This window comes from Lithobates pipiens, unplaced genomic scaffold (assembly GCF_037356315.1).
Source record: "Lithobates pipiens isolate NorthernLeopardFrog02 unplaced genomic scaffold, aLitPip1_a1.2 Scaffold_16, whole genome shotgun sequence".
NCBI lineage: Eukaryota > Metazoa > Chordata > Amphibia > Anura > Ranidae > Lithobates > Lithobates pipiens.
In genome coordinates, this window is record NW_027507748.1 from 101,915,073 (window position 1) to 101,933,315 (window position 18,243).

Consider the following 18,243-nt stretch of genomic DNA (forward strand, 5'->3'; position numbering starts at 1 on the left):
ACACATGTGCAAAAATGGTGCCATGTTTCAGCTTTTTTTCCTTCATTGGCTTCTGTTAGCATTGTTTTACAAAGGAAAGCAATAAAACGTGTTTGACAGTGTGTGTCTAAATGTGTACAGCTTCATGATATGTGATTAAGTGGATTACATGCCTTTTGAAGCCATCCATTTTTTACAAAACAAAAAAAATATTTAAACCAGTCTATCATGTATACCTTCATATTATATATTATTGCCCTTTAATTGTGTGAATCTGGCCCTGTTAAAAAATATAAAAAATATTTTGGCGGCCATTAAAAAAAAAAAAAAGACATTTTGTGGTTGCTTTACTGTTAATTTCAGCAATAAATGTGTGCTCATTGTGTCATTTGTAAATAACATAAGATATGCAAATTTCCATAGTGACTAGAAGTAATTAGAATATAGTTTGTAATAGGCCACATGAGGTTTATGGAAATTGATATAATTGTCGTTTTTCTATTTAACAAAAAAAAAGTTTTCTTTTTGTATTCCAGCAGGGTTAAACGTGTTGGAAATAATTGCTTCCTATTGTACTTTTTAAAAACATTGTTCAGTTTCATGACAATCAATACACATACAGAAATGAAGAAGAAAAAAAGTATTTGTTTTGCAAAGAACAGCGAGAGGTGGAAATCATTTGCATGGGCTAACTTGTCACAGTCAGTGCTTTTTGGTGAAAATTATGAGAACTGGAACATTAAAAATATTAAATGGAAAATTGGACCGCCTACAGATAACATGGGCCAAACATTTTCTGTATTTATATGTACACTTATTACATACAGTGTCACCTATTGGTCCATAGGTTTGTGTATTATTTGTTTATCATCAACAGAACCTTTGGTAAAAAAATATTTATTAACCACTTGCAGACCGGACCATTTTGCTGGTCAAAGACCAGACCACTTTTTGCGATTCGGCACTGCGTCGCTTTAACTGACAATTGCGCGGTCGTGCGACGTGGCTCCCAAACAAAATTGACGTCCTTTTTTTCCCACAAATAGAGCTTTCTTTTGGTGGTATTTGATCACCCCTGCGGTTTTTATTTTTTGCACTATAAACAAAAATAGAGCGACAATTTTGAAAAAAACGCATTATTTTTTACTTTTTGTTATAATAAATATCCCCCAAAAATATATAAAAAAACATTTTTTTCCCTCAGTTTAGGCCGATACGTATTCTTCTACACATTTTTGGTAAAAAAAATCGCAATAAGCGATTTATTGATTGGTTTGCGCAAAAGTTATAGCGTTTACAAAATAGGGATAGTTTTATAGCATTTTTATTAATAATTTTTTATTATTTTTTTTTTTACTAGTAATGGCGGCGATCAGCGATTTTTATTGTGACTGCGACATTGTCGGGGACCCATCGGACATTTTTGACACATTTTTGGGACCATTGTCATTTATACAGTAATCACTGCTATATAAATGCAGTGATTCCTGTGTAAATGACACTGGCAGTGAAAGGGTTAACCAGTGGGTGGCAGTGTAGGGGTTAAGTGTTCCTAGGGGTGTGTTACTAACTGTGGGGGGGTTGGGCTTTCATTTAGTGAACACTGATCTCTGTTCCAATCACATGGAGCAGAGATCAGCATCACTAGTTGCTAGGCAGAATGGAGAAATGTTGTTTACACAGCATTTCCTCCATTCGGCCGCTCCGTGAGACAATCGCGGGGATGCCCGCGGCAATCGAGTCCGCGGGTTCCGCGACCGGACTCACGGGGGTCCCGACCAGCGCGGGAGCGCGCCGCCGGCGGCGCGCTCCCGATGGCAGGGCGGCATTGAATATTGGACGTACCTGTACGCCAGTATGCCTGCCCGTGCCATTCTGTCAACGTACATCGTCGTGCGCTGGTCGGGAAGTGGTTAAGGAATAAAAACTTAAAGGGTAACGCCACTTTTGTAGAAAAAAAACATAGCTAATAAAAAAGTATAGCATATACAATTTTGACACAAGCTACATTGTAATTTAATATTATTGAAAATTACACTTCCTTTTTAATCTTCGGCGCTGTAATGTTCTATAAAATTCAATGCAATGTGTCAACCTCGAGCCGTTATGTACACAGTTGGTGTATGGAATGCCTCCAAAAATGTAATTCCCTGCTTACATGATTGGCTCAGAAGTCTGCACTAAAATACAAGTAAGATTTTAGGCATCTTCTGCAGCAAAATTTTAATTTTTGGTGACATGATCCTAAAGGGTTAATCACTTGCAGACCCACTCACTCTCCTTGTTAGAGCCCTGCAAGTGCACCAACTGATCAACGATGAAAAAGTCTCTCCCATTCACAATCAGCATCCAAAAGACACAGAAGAGCAAACAGCTATTCCTTCAAAGCAGAAACAAGTAGAACTCCTTGCAATGTACATAGATGACCCAAAGGGAGTTGTTGTTTTCCCAGCAAAAGTTGAGTTACTCTTTAGGCTGACCATAAATCAGATTTTTTTTTCCATTCAGATTCCTCCACCCACACTATGCAGAGCGGATGAACAAATCACGCTACTGGACAATAGTGTTGGGTGAACAGTTCGGCCTGAGCATGAGTTTGGGCCAAACATTGGCTTTTCGCCCCGCTCGGGAAACACCTGAATTTGCAGGGTGTTCGGTGGGTGTTTGCCAAATGCTCTGCAATGCACTGTGCACTGATTGGTCAAAGCATTGTCCAATCAGGGCACAGTAAAAGCTGGCTGCTATGGAGCAGGGCCTGGAAGATGGCTGTGGCATCCTTAACCACTTCCCACCCGGCCAATGTATATATACGGCCGGGTGGGAGCCGTCTACTCCTGATAGGACGTTCGGGAACGTCATTCAGGAGTAGCGGGATCGCGCGCGCGCGCAGCGGCGCGATCCCGATGTGCTCGTGTCACCCGGACACGGCACATCTCAGATCGGCAGGAGGGCTCTGTGATTGGCCCTCCTGATCACATGACGGCCGTGTCCAATCACGGCCGTCATGTGATGTAAACAAACAGCCGGTTGCTAGGCAATCGGCTCTCCTCTCCTCACACGGAAGTCACCGCTGAGGAGAGGAGAGCAGAACGCTGCAGCCGGCTGATGATCAGTGAGTATGGGCTGCTTTTTACAGCTTTTTACTCACTGATCATCAGTGTAGTGTAAACACACAACACACAACACAGTGCAAACACAGTCCCCACATATGTCCCCAAAACACACATGTCCCCAAAACATACATGTCCCCAAATAATAAAAACACATGTCCCTAATAATAAAAACATGTCCCCCACATATGTCCCACTAAAATCACATGTCCCAATGATTATCTGCACACATATGTACGTGATCACCTGCACACATATGTACATGATCATTTGCGTACATATATCCGTGATCACACAAACCAATTATTATACACTTAACGGAATTTTTTTTACCAAAAACATGTAGCAGAATACATTTTGGCTTAAATTTATGACAAAATTTGATTTTATTGGATTTCTTTTCAAATAGAAAAAAGAAAATATTGTTTTTTTTCCAAATTTCCGCTATTTTTGCGCTTATATCGCAAAAAAAAAAAAACGGAGTCGTGAATAAATAACACCAAAATAAAGCTCTATTTGTGCGAACAAAATGATAACAATTTCATTTGGGTACAGTGTAGCATGACCGCGCAATTGTCACTGAAAGCGCTAGAGCGCTGAAAGCTGAAAATTGGGCTGGGAAGGAAGGGGGTGAAAGTGCCCTGTATTGTAGTGGTTAACAACCGATGAGTCATCAGCTGTCAATGAGCTTCCCTCTGACAGCTGAATTAACCACTTTCAGACCGGACCAATTTGCTGGTCAAAGACCAGACCACTTTTTGCGATTCGGCACTGCGTCGCTTTAACTGACAATTGCGCAGTCGTGCGACGTGGCTCCCAAACAAAATTGACGTCCTTTTTTTCCCACAAATAGAGCTTTCTTTTGGTGGTATTTGATCACCCCTGCGGTTTTTATTTTTTGCGCTATAAACAAAAATAGAGCGACAATTTTGAAAAAAACGCATTATTTTTTACTTTTTGTTATAATAAATATCCCCCAAAAATATATAAAAAAACATTTTTTTCCCTCAGTTTAGGCCGATACGTATTCTTCTACACATTTTTGGTAAAAAAAATCGCAATAAGCGATTTATTGATTGGTTTGCGCAAAAGTTATAGCGTTTACAAAATAGGGATAGTTTTATAGCATTTTTATTAATAATTTTTTATTATTTTTTTTTTTACTAGTAATGGCGGCGATCAGCGATTTTTATTGTGACTGCGACATTGTGGGGGACCCATCGGACATTTTTGACACATATTTGGGACCATTGTCATTTATACAGTAATCACTGCTATATAAATGCAGTGATTCCTGTGTAAATGACACTGGCAGTGAAAGGGTTAACCAGTGGGTGGCAGTGTAGGGGTTAAGTGTTCCTAGGGGAGTGTTACTAACTGTGGGGGGGTTGGGCTTTCATTTAGTGTACACTGATCTCTGCTCCAATCACATGGAGCAGAGATCAGCGTCACTAGTTGCTAGGCAGAATAGACAAATGTTGTTTACACAGCATTTGCTCTATTCGGCCGCTCCGTGAGACGATCGCGGGGATGCCCGCGGCGATCGAGTCCGCGGGTCCCGCGACCGGACTCACGGGGGTCCCGACCAGCGCGGGAGCGCGCCGCCGGCGGCGCGCTCCCGATGGCAGGGCGGCATCGAATATTGGACGTACCTGTATGCCAATATGCCTGCCCGTGCCATTCTGTCGACGTACATCGTCGTGCGCTGGTCGGGAAGTGGTTAAAAGAAAAAACATTTGCTATATTTGATACCACTCACATGGTATAGGAAAAAATAAGCATAAAACCGGAACTGGAAGTCCACAATGACTTGCGTCTCACCTACCGGAAATTAGGTCACCACCCGTGGTCACCTGAGATTGATTGGGGATTAGGTGTTGTGGGAGGAGCATAACGCTATAAATGCACACAACACATAACCCGAGGGTATCCTTTGATAACCCCTATGGGAGGGGCGAAACATGTAAGTTTATCATGGATGATCCTATTGCCCAATAATTAAGGGGTGACAAAGGAGGACTACAAAGCTCAGCAGATCCAGGATATTTGCACAAGCGCATATGACTCTTGTCATTGGGAGTCCATAGCAGCTGGTAATTGAGTGGGCACACAGGAGGGGAGCACGATTTGCACTGCATTTGAGGTCACAGCACTTGGCACTTTATTATGGTGGAACTAAACTTCACTATTAAGAAGATTTGAGATAATGGACTTTATGTGAATAATTGTCACGTACCTGGTAGGAGAGCCCAGAATGCAGGGAGCGGCTCCTCGTAAGCCTCCGGCTCGAGAGCCCCTGGAAGTGGAGACAGGGATTCAAGAGTTCGGAGGGCACAAGTGCCAAGCCGGGGTATGATGGGTCGGACCCACAGCAGCAAGAGATCCACGGAGGCCCTGGAGGGTAGATACCCGATAGCAGCCGGGGATGCGGTCACACCGTGGGCACGGGTGGATGACTGGAACAACTGGCAGAGGTCCGTGTGAACAGCAGGCACTGGTGGTCAGGCTGGAACAGCGGGTGGCAGTCAGCAAGTACAGCAGGCATTAGCAATCAGGCTGGAACAACAGGTGGCAGCAGACGAGGTCGGGAACAAGCCGGGTCGGTATCAGGCGGGCAGCAGAAGTACACGGGAGAAGGCAGAGACGTAGTCAGACAGGCAGGAGGTCGGTGGCAGGCAGCAATCAAACGAAGTCGGGAACAGGCCGGGTACGGTAATCAGGAACAAGCAGGAACAGATAGCAGGAATCACCGGACACGCTGTAGACAGGACAGCAAGAAGGAACAGAAGCTGGTTCCTTAAATAGCCCTTTGGGCGCCAAGAACGGTCGCACGACGAGTCTGCGTGCCTCCGCGGGTAACCGTGCTCCCGTTCGTGACCCCGCGCACCCGCGTGCGCTCGTTCGTGCCGTCGCGCACCCGCGTGCGCCTGTTAGTATCTACGTGCACTCGCGTGCGTTCGTTCGCGCTAACGCGCGCCCAAGGATACCGACGAGTTCTCCGCAAAGGAATCCTGCGGGCAGGTTTCCTATGTACGACCGGGACAACAGATCGACCATGAAAATAATGATGCATTCAATTTGATTTATTTGTATTATTCAATCATGGTTGATTAATATATCTTTTGTTTATATTTAAACACAAAGTAATAGAAAGAATCAATATAAGGTAGCACTCTTTATATATACTTTATCACAATGGTCAAAAGCTGTCTCTGTTTTTATTACTTTTTGACACTTTTTTGGTGAATGGGTAGGGTGCCCCATACTCTGTCACATGGGGGGGAATCAGGGGGCCCCTTTTTGGTAAAGGGGGCTTCCAGATTCTGATAAGCCCCCCACCCACAGACCCCCACAACCACAGCCAAGGGGACAGGTGCTTTGGGGTGGGGGGGCAGCAAGCAATAAACCTTTCTTATGTAGTTGACCCTTTTTGGTCTGCTAAATATACAGTACCATTGAAAAGGTTTTGTTATATGCCAAACACTAGAGAAGGAGCCTAAGCACACCAGCTCCTTCACTGCTGGGACCTTCAATCACCTATGCCAAGTCACCTCCACTTCCTGACTGTTATATGCACACAGACACTAGTACTGTAGTCACTGACAATGGCAATACAGACTCCCTGGTTATAGATATGTACTGCATCTTCTCTTGTTTTGTCTTGTTGGTGTGAAGCATAGGAGTAGTATGTCATGCATATATGCACCCCTTTAACTAATATCCTTAAGTAACTTCAGACCACACAGAGATGGCACCACCAGAAAGCCTGGGAAAACCTGGCCAGCAGAGTTAACCCTTAACTCCCAGGAGGCAGCACCAGTTCATCAGGGCAAAATTACCAAACACTACAGCATACAAAAACATATTATAAAATCAGGAAACACATAATTCAAGCACCTGCTTACACATGTATCGGACCCGTACACACTGGGATGCGTGTGGAGGTCTTGCAGGTCCATCCACTGATTTCAACATACTCACTGCATAAAACAGCTGTGCATTGTGGGTGGCTGAAAACGGCTCTTGCACAGGTGTATGGAACGGTATGCCAATGTAAATAAGGCCATGCAGATTGCCATGCGAAATCTATGAAATGGACATCTATGGAGGAAAGAGTGATTTGATTCCAAAAGAGAGACAGTTGGAAGTTGTTATTAAGATGTTAATTTATTCCTCTTCTGCATTAACTCTCACTTCATAAACTCAATGCGTTCCATGGCGTTATTTGTAAAATGATAAATCAGTGTCAGTTCTGGAAAACGAGAGAGCAGCTTTGAATATGATACATTCGTTTTCTTCTGCTGTACATACTGTAAGAGAGCTGGAAAAATAAATAACATTTCATCGAGAACAAGGAACAGAGAGTGTAAGGGGCCAGACATTGATCCAAGCTTTCTACTTCAAAATAGTGATTAAAGGAGATTTCTTTCAACTCCATAGTATCTAAATGGCTGCAAATTACAGAAAGGTGGCAATCAGCACGAGTTGTCTCGACCCCTGCAGAAGCCATTCCTTTAATTGCTTGTTTTGTTGGGAGATTAGCTTTGGGGTTTTAACACTTATTTACAAAACTTCAGATAAAATGTTTCCAGACATTTCAGCCTGTTAAATTGGTAACCCCGAGGCCAGGCCTAAAGATTGTTGACAAACCTCTGTGGTTCTAAGCTCCATATATTACATTCACAGCGAGGGTCTCTGAACAGCGAGATTGTCAGCGGTTTCACTGTGGATCATTCTGCTAGGTTTATACTACAGAGGTACAGTTGAAAAATATCACAAGGTCAAAGCTATGAGACTTCACCTTCTTTTTTTAAACTCTCTGTCTACTGACTTTCTCCGGATCGTGCTTCTTAATATCAGATTTGGTTACTTTTATTCATTTTTACTGTGCTAACATAGGAAACCAACCAAAGCAATACTGTTGAGTTTAAAAGACTTGTATAATCAATTAAACAATTTTTTTTAGATATTGGTGCTAAAGTGTATGCAAACTCTAACGATGATTTATTTCTCTTGTTTGCTACCTTTAGCTTGTTTAAATAAACAAACATTTTATCATATGGCCTTTCACACCAGCAGACCGATCGTCACCGCCATTGGACCGTCCATTGTCCTCTATGGGGCAGCAGATATCAGGGGACATGTGTCCTCTGACACCCACCGGTCATTCAAACTGAAAAGATCCACTGAAAACAGCCGTATGGCCAGAAGTCCAGCGGATTGGATAACAATGGGATGGAAATGGACATGTGGTCCGTTTCCATCTTACCACCCCATAGAAGAGAGCGGGCTGTGTCCATGTCTGCTCTGCATAACAGAGGGGACACGAACCTGTCATCCACCTTCTCAGCGGGGATCAGTGGAGAGATCAACCGCTGAGCAGGCAGATTCCGTTTGGGTGGATCTGCTCCATGTGAAAGGGGCCTATCAGTTCAACAAGTGTGTAAAAAAATGATCATGTTAAGAATTCAGAGCTGTCATGTATGTTTTGTATACTCTCTGTGTTATCTCAAGGAGAGTAATTAGCCCTCCTAGTTCTAGTCCTGAACTACAAAACAATTCATGCTCAAGCATTCCCACAGCCATCATATACGATCCTTGCAATTTGGTAATATATTTACTTCCCACGCTCGTTAGCTCCTTCTATGGTCCATAATACAGTATTTTCCTGATTGGGTTATTTCAGTAAAAATACCACATTGATGATCATAAAAAGTAAACATAGTGACAGCTGTGCTAATGCTTGAGAAATTTGCACACTGTTTTTTTGTTTTTGTTTAAATAGACCTTATAGTCTACGTCTACATTGTAGAAATAGAAGAGTGGGTGGGTTTGAGTAGTTTACCAATTGACAACTAGCCAAAGCTGACAATACAATGCTGTGTGGTCTCGGGATAACAGGTACCGGGGTGGTCATTTTAGCTCATTACATACACAGTAAAAGCAGTGAATATCATATTCACCAAATATTTACTGGCAGCAAATTACTCACTGTATATTAAAAACATTTACTGGGAAAATTCACCTGCAGTGAGTATTTAGTGAATATCACATTTGCAGTGTATTGACTTATTTGAAACAATGCACTCTGTGCCTGATACCATACCACATAATTATTAGCGTAAAACAGGGATTTCTCATATTGGCTCCCATTTGGTTTGTTAAATATGAAATGAAAGTGTTTTGTTATGTCTATCTGTGCCAGAAATCCACATGAGACATATTTGAAGTATAGCATTGGGACAACCATGTCTCTCTCCATATATACAGTTGAGTGCATGAGTGTAGCCAACTGAGCACAGGATTACCAGGTAAAATTTAAATTGAAAAAGCCTGAAAATGAAACTGAAATCAGCCCCTACATCTAAAGCCTCGTACACATGATTGGAGTGTTGGCCAAGAAAGCATCAGACTTTTGCCTGAAAGGCGTGTGCCTGAAATACTAATGGCATACAATTGTCTGCCAACAAACATGAATTTATTGAGGTACTACGAGGAATTGCAGCTCGTGAGCGCCTTTAGGCACCTTGCTAATGTTGTGTTTGGTGAGCATTGATTCCAAGCATGAGTGCTTCTACTTTGGACTTTGTGACCGAAAATTTACTAGCCTGCCATCCAACATTTGTTGGCGGAAAGTTGGCCAACAATTGTCTGATGGAGCTTACTAATGCTGCGTACACACGATCGGAATTCTCATCGGAAAAAGCTCTGATGGTTTTCCTGACGGAATTCTGACGGAATTCGGCTCAAGCTGTCTTGCCTACACACGGTCACATCAAATTCCGATCGTTTATAGCGTGATGACGTACAACATGTATGACGTGACTAGAAAAAGGAAGTTCAATAGCCAGTAGCCAATAGCTTCTGTCTCGTAGTTGAATCTGAGCATGCGTGATTTTTGGCGTGTCGGAATTGCATACACACAATTGGAATTACCGATATAAAGTTTTTCCGTCTGGAAAATTGAGAACATGCTATACATTTTTGGCTGGCGGAAATTCGGACAGCTAAATTCTGATGGAGCATACACACGGTCGCATTTTCCGATGAAAAGCTCTCATCGGTCTTTTTCTGGCCGGAATTCCGATTGTGTGTACACGGCATAACGGTCAAATTTTAGGCAAACAGTCTGTCATCACACAACTCCTGGATGCAAATCCAATTGTGTGTATGAGGCTTAAGGACTTTTAAACTGCAAAATATAAAAAAAATTGTTTTGGGATTAAGCTTTCTTTAACCAAAAGACTTACATTTTACAGGAACTGACACATTTACATTTTAAAATAAAATATTCAAGAAGTTACTGAAAATGTTTATACAAAGTATTTTTTGTGCTTCACGACAATCATCTATGGAATGTTTATATGGACACAGAATTGTCTACATTTTTTTCATGGCCAAATTTTTGAATTTATTGCCATGAACAGGAACTTTCCTAAGAACTGAATTGCATTCTTTTTACTTTTGAAACATAGTGATTTTATTTTGTACGGCATTCCAATGAATCTTTATTGGTGTTGCATAATTTATCACTTCTAACGTATCTTCTTTATGTCTGTTACATGAAAAACTTTCAAGTGGGAAAAAATAAAATACTTTCCTATTAAACTAATTTAGGGAGATTTATATTTTACTTTTCTGTACAGCAATGTAATACAAAACCAGAGCAGTGATACATTTTATGAGACAGATTTTCTATACAATAGCAGCTTGATTCATGAATTTCCCTCTGTGTTGCTCAGAGTAGCACTGTGCCAATATAAAACATGCCTCTAACCACTTCTGTGTGTGCGTGAGTTGTAAGTGAAATATTGTTAAAAGCAATTGGATAAATCTGTTAAAAGCAATTGAAAAAATATATGCACAACTCTCACAATCGGTTTTACCAATACAAGCAAAACCATTGCAAAATGTTCACTCCCTAGAAGGAAGCTGAAAAGGTGTAGGACAGGTGTCCGGTTTTGTTGGTATCACACTTGTGGAATCATCACCACAAATTACTTGCAAAGATTCTATAAGCATAAGCATGAGTAAAGTATGGTTAATATATGGTGAGCACATGTTTTGAGAAGAAGTATATTTAACATTTTTTTCTAGCTTTGCATAAAGTAGAGGGTGGATAAAACTTGTCCAGGTGACCAATGCCACCCCCCTACTTTCAGCAAGTGGTGGGAAATCCAAAATGATATAGTTGTCACCAGAAAAAGAAGAGAGGAACAAAAACATCTGTTCCAGCAACAACTGTCTAGGTGTCCATACAATATACAATACAACCATCTGATTTGATGTGATGCAAATGGATTTAGGTGTGTCCTTCTATAGTTTTGGTAAATCTGAAGAAGATTGTACAATCACACTGATAAATTATATAGCCAGCTTAAAGGGGTATATAAAGTGGTAGCAAACATTATATTGTAGCTTAATAATTCTTAAATGTGATCGGTGCAGTCTTTTTATTTTTTAGGCTTTCTTTCTTTTGTTTCCATCCTTTGATCTAGTCAGTATGTTGTTTGTTTTTCAAAGGAACATACTCTCCAGCAGAATGTATCAGTTACAGAGATTAGACAAACCATCTAACTCTAGCTGGAGTGCTTACAATGATCAATTTTTATTTAACATCTAATGCCACGTACACACGACCAGACTTTTTGACAGCAAAGGTCAGACGGAATGAATTTGTCAGACAATTTGATCGTGTATGGGCTCCATCGGATCTTTGCTTGTCAAAAATCCAACAGACTTTAGAAATAGAACATGTTTTAAATTTTCCTGCTGGAATTCCGCCAGACCCAGTTCCTAGTGGGAAACCCGTTTGTCTGTACGCTGGTCCAACGGACCAAATACGACGCAAGGGCAGCTACAGCATCTGCCCGCAAGAATTCCTCATCGCGCTGGTTCTCGACTGCAGGGTACTGTACATCTCATGCTCACTGCAATAAGAAAAATGCATTTTCCTATTGCAGCGAGCAATTTCCCTTTTAGGTCTGGTATGGGTTTTGAGGGGAAGCCCCTACGCCGAAAAAAGCAGAGTGGGCACCCCCCAAAATCCATACCAGACGCTTATCCGAGCACGCAACCAGGCCCGTCAGGAAAGGGATGGGGAGGAGTGAGCGCCCCCCTCCTGAGCCATACCAGGCCACATGCCCTCAATATGGGGGGTGGGTGCTTTGGGGAAGGGGGCACTTCTTTCCAACAACCCTGACCGTTGGCTGTCGGGGTCTGCGGGCGGGGAGCTTATCAGAATCTGGGAGCCCCCTTTAATAAGTGGGCCCCCAGATTCTGGCCCCCCCACCCTATGTGAACAAGTATGAGGTACATCGTACCCCTACCCATTTACCTGGGGGAAATAAAAAAACACACTAAACAGGTTTTTGAAGTAATATATTAGGCAGCTCCGGGGGTCTTCTTCCGACTTTGGGGGTCTCTTCCAACTTCTCTGCACTCTCTGGTTCTTCTCCTGCTCTCCGGCCTCTTCTCCCGCTCTCCATTCATGTGTGGGCAAGTCCGCTCATTTGGAAAGTCCGTCAGAAGTCCGTCGGACCTAGTCTGCTGGAAAGTCTGCTTGTGTGTACACGGCATAACACTCCCCTCCGCCCAGATGGAAAATGCTGCTGTCCAAAGTTGTCCTCTTTGCTCCTTCATCGGGTGGGGGGCACTCTAATACTTTAGGCTCCACAATTAAATTACTTTAGACTTTAGGCTCCACAATTAAAATGAGCAGACAGGATGGATTTTTAATGCATAAGACACATACTTTGTCTCTTCTGCATTAAAACTACTTACCTGCCTGTCCGCCCCTGTACAGTAAGCTGTGCAAGTGCCTCACACTGTGCAATTTTAGCAATACCCAATCTGGGAAAACTCCAGTACATGTGCAGTAGGGATGTCATTCGGCCTGGCCAATGACAGGAGACCAGAAAGCAGGCCTCCCGAAGATGTAAGCAGCCAGCAGTGAGTTTCGGGAATGACACATCACTGGATTCAAGGTGAGTATAGTTTTGTTTTAATTGATAGATGATGATGCTTTCTTTTGATTTCCCTTTTGGAAAGTGTCTCCAGTAGTGGAGAGAGGAGAAGCAATAGGGTTGGAGTATGAATATTTATGTTCTTCTCTGGCCAACCACTGGAAGTTTTGTTGTTGAATGTGCCTGCTAAGGAGGGATATAAATATTTGAATTAACCAAGAGTCTTTTTATTCCAGGCTTAGGCTAGGTTCACACGTCATGCATGATCCCAACACGTAGAGAAATGCTGATGCATCGGCGGCTGTGGCAGTTTGGCTCACTGAACACCATGATGCTGTAGCACCATATGATTCAGTGCCATGCGATTTAAAAAAAAAGGGTCAGGGACTTCTTTCTTGGTATTTTCCGTAGATAGGACAGCCCACTGAAATAAGTGAGCTGCTGTATCCGCAACGTGCAAGCACAAACAAGCGCGCACAGTTCTGAATGGAGCCTTAAACTTGGGGAGGAGTGTTGTAAGTGCTGCTAAGCTCCTAGGACTGCTGCCTTGGGAGGGCTACATATGTTTGAAAGTTAGGCCTGGGTCAAGCTCTAGAACTGTCCTGCCTGGAATGGAGGAAGCTATACTCAACTGGACTACTAGGGGATGGCACCTCTGTTAAAGAGGGTGTGCTGGCAAGCTGTGGGGAACTGGAGCCTAACACTAGACTGGTAACAGGCTTTAATAATTGATACAGCTCTCTACTAACCTGCCCAGGTACTGCTTTATTGCAGAAACACCAGACTCCGCATAAAGGCCCCTTATTCTGTAAAGGTTGGAGTAAAGTCTGGATAGAACTGTGCTCTGGGTATATATAATAATCCAATATATTCCAGTTTATTTCTCTAAGTGACTGGCACCAGGGGCGGACTGACCATTCGGGCACTGCCTGAGGGCCCCGGGCCACTAGGGGGCCCCATCAGGGTTGCCAGCCTCAGTAAAACCAGGGACAGTATGTAAAAATCTGTGTTTTATTTACATCTGTCTTTGAAATGTCCCTTAACGACATCCTTTTGGTCTAATAATCCCGAGATTATAGCTGCCCAACCTCTCCAGTACCTTCTCAGCCAATAGAAACATGTCTTTGTGTACTGTGTGATTGTATACTGTGTGTGTGTGTTTGTGTATACTGTGTGGCCCCATAATCTTTGATTGCCTGGGGGCCCCATAATCTCCCATTGCCCGGGGCCCCCATGAGTTGTCAATCCGCCCCTGACTGGCACCCATTTTCTTTCCTCTCCATCAATCTTCGTGGGCTTTGCCCTGGGGTTTAATGATAGAAAAAATACATTGGGGGTCCTGAACATGCCTCTATCTTGACTGAGTGGTGCTTTGTTCAATAATATTCTGAGTCCAGGCTGCATGATGAAGCCCTTCTCCAGGGATTGTAGGTTGTTATTGTATTATTTAATTTTTACTTTACCTGAGCTACTTATTTTTTTATTTTTACATGGAGTTCTGCTTTCAGTACGTGCAGCTAGATAGATGAAATGCTGTATTATTTAATTGCAATAGATCTTTTTTATTTTTGGTAAGACACATCTACAGCTGACTCTTCTAGTAAGTGACAATTTACAGCACATCATACCATTTTAATTTCTTTCTTGTGTATTGAATGGTGAAATATCAGACATCAGTTGAATAAAAAGAGAGAAAGTAATGAAAGCGCAAACAGTCTTTTTTTTTTTATTTCGTTTTTAAAGAAGGACAATCAATCACCAAGATTGCATTTTAATAGAACAGTTTATACTTGTTTGAAATGATGTTTAAAAACATGAGCATATGTAGTGCTGGACCTGCTTTTTTCATAATGACTTCTGTGATGTATTTTGTTTTCCTGATTGCGAACGCTTTAACAGAGATGCTTGCATACTGTTGTGCTTATGAATACTGCTGGCAATAGTCATTACGTGCGGTTCTGTGTATGGCATGTGCCAAGGAGCAGGTAATAAAAAATCATCAGGGTACTCTAATGCTCAGTCTCGCCATTCAAAACATCAACACAAATAATTGACTGGAAGATTTTTTTTTTATTTCCCTCCCTGCAGCCTAAGACATATGAACTTCATTAAAGTGATACAGATAATCTTTCCATAACAGCTGGAAATGTATAACCAACCTCTAATACACCTTTAATCTTCCTAATGAATTTCTTTGCTGTGTTTTCAGGCCGGCCTGTGATGATTGTGGTGGAGTACATGGAAAACGGATCCTTGGACTCATTCCTGCGGGTAAGATGTCATTTTCTGGTGACATTTGAATAAGAAACAATTCTGGCCTGAGATTTGAAACCTTTTATTGCAAATTAATTTTTACATAATATTATTCATGGCTTTTTTTTTCTTCTATTGAAGAATAGCTGCTTTTCCCCTGGGCTGTATTACCTTGGTGTGATGATACATTGCACCATTTCCGGCAAATAAAGAAGACTTCGACTTAAGACTATAATTGATTCCCCATCTAAGCAGGAGTTAGTGATTAGAAAAGTGTATTTTGAAGTTGTTGAGGACAGGAATGTTTGGTATTTTTGAGCCACTGGGCATATTTGAGATTTCTTTAACCAGTGTATAGCATACCTGGCAGCTAATTTAAAGAGCACCTTGCATGAAAATGCAAGGTCCACTTATTTTATGCAGCGCCATCGTCTCATTGAATAAAAAATACTCAGTGAAAAATAAAGAAAAAAAATATTTGGAAGAAAAACTTAAAAAAGCTTTGCACCACATCTTTCAGCCGCTTCCTTTTGGTGTCGTGGATGTCACTGTGCCTCAACACAGGATCCTGAGAAAGGTGAGGATCCCAAATCTCATGCCAAAATTGAAGCACATTTTTTGAGGGATTCGGGATACTCAGCCTTTTATGCAGCCCCATCGTCCCATTAAACAAAAAGTACTCAGTGAAAAATAAAGAGTCTACCTGTGTGTAATTTAATCTTAGTATTAATACAGTTGTTTTGTGAAGCCCTCAGAGGTTTGTTAGAGAACCTCAGTGAACAAACAGCATGATGAAGGCCAAGGGACACACCAGACAGGTCAGGGATAAAGTTATGGAGTTTAAAGCAGGGTTAGGCTATAAAAAAATATCCCAAGCTTTGAACATTTCACAGAGCACTGCTCAATCCATCATCTAATAATGGAATAATCCAATAATGGAAAGTGTATGGCACAACTGCAAACCTACCAAGACATGGCCATTCACCTAAACAGACAGGCGGGGCAAGGAGAGCATTATTCAAAGACGTAGCCAAGAGGCCCATGGTAACTCTGGAGGAGCTGCAGAGATCCACAACTCAGGTGGGAGAATCTGTTCACAGGACAACGATTAGTCGCGCACTCCCCAAATCGGGTCTTTATGGAAGAGTGGCAAGAAGAAAGCTATTGTTGAAAAAACCATAAGAAGTTCCATTTGCAGTTTTCGAGAAGCCATGTACAAACATGTGGAAGAAGGTGCTCTGGTCAGATAAGACCAAAAGTTTAGTTTTTGCCCTAAAAGCAAAATGCTTTGTGTGGTGGAAAACTAACACTGCACATCACCATGAAACATGGTGGTGGGAGCATCATGTTGTGGGAATGCTTTTCTTCAGCAGGGACAGGGAAGATGGTCGGAGTTGATGGGAAAATGAATGAAAGTACATGGCAATCCTAGAAGAAAACCTGTTAGAGTCTGGAGGTTCACCTTCCAGCAGGACAATAACCCTAAATATACAGCCAGAGCTACAATGAAATTGTTTAGATCAAAGCATATTCTTGTGTTAGAATGGCCCAGTCAAAGTCCAGACCTAAATCCAATTGAGAATTTGTGGTAAGACTTGAAAATTGCTGTTCACAGTTGCTCTCCATCCAATCTGACAGAGCTTGAGCTATTTTGCAAAGAAGAATGGGCAAAAATGTCACTCTCTAGTGGTGGTAGAGACATACTCAAAAAGACTTGCAGCTGTAATTGCAGCGAAAGGCGGTTCTACAAAGTATTGACTATTGAGGGGCTGAATACAATTGCTCACCACACTTTTCAGATATTTATTTGTAAAAAATGTTGAAAACCATTTATCATTTTCCTTCCACTTCACAATTATGTGCCACTTTGTGTTGGTCTATCACATAAAAACCCAATAAAATACATTTACGCTTTAGGTTGTAACATGACAAAATGTGGAAAATGTCAAGGGGTATATGAATACTTTTTCAAGGCACTGTATACTTTAATTTTAGAGGGTATATTAATCACTTCCTACTTGCCCTATTGTGGATTGACGTCCGCAATGCGGCTCTGTTACCCTTACTGGATGCCTAATGGGGCATGCGGCGATCGATGGTGCCGTGTGTAGCTGTGACACAACGCATCTCTGATTGTGGTAAAGAGCCTCTGATCTAGGCTCTTTACCACGTGATCAGCTGTGACAGATCACAGCTGAACACAGCAGTAATCAGGAGGTGATGGTAAACGTCATTCCTCGGTTTGGGATGATAGGGAGAGACGATCTGCCTCTCTTCTGTCAGAAGGGGGTCTGCGATGATAATCAGTGCATTGATTATCAGCTCAGCCCTCATCAGAGGTGCCCACCCCATCTGCCAATCACTGCCCATCATATGCCAGCCTGTGCCCTTGAAAATGCCAATTAGTGCCCATCAAAATGACAATCGGTGCCCATCAGTAACACCTGTCAGTGCCCATGACAGATGCCAATCAGTGCCCATCAGTAATGACTGTCAGTGCCTCCTTATCAGTGCTGCATATCAGTGCCACCTATTATTGCCCATCAGTGCCACCCTCCTGTGCCACCTATCAGTGCATATCAGTGTCGCCTATAAGTGCCCATCAGTGTCGCCTATCAGTGCCCATCAGTGCTGCATATCAGTGCTTCATATTAGTGCCTCCTCATTGGTGCCCATCAGTGCCACCTTATCAGTGCCGCATCATCAGTGCCCATTAATGCAGCTTCATCAGTGCCCGTCAGTGAAGGAAAAAACTAAATTGTATAACAGAAACAAAGAAAAACTTTTTTTTTCTTTCAAAAATGTTGTTATTTTTTACTTTGTTTAGCAAAAAATAAAAACCCCAGTGGTGATCAAATACAACCAAAAGAAAGCTCTACTTGTGGGAAGAAAATTATAAAAATTTAATTTGTCTGCATTGTTGCATGACCGCACAA

At 42.1% G+C, this 18,243-nt stretch overlaps 1 protein-coding gene across 2 annotated transcripts in view; it reads left to right on the forward strand.

Annotated features, from left to right (window-relative positions):
- EPHA6 (EPH receptor A6) overlaps positions 1–18,243 on the forward strand; it is a 1,195,522-nt gene that overhangs the window by 1,077,738 nt on the left and 99,541 nt on the right. For both annotated transcript variants that reach the window (XM_077480173.1, XM_077480174.1), the window contains exon 12: positions 15,264–15,325. In XM_077480173.1, coding sequence (XP_077336299.1) covers positions 15,264–15,325 — 62 coding nt within the window. The remainder of the gene's footprint in view (positions 1–15,263; positions 15,326–18,243) is intronic.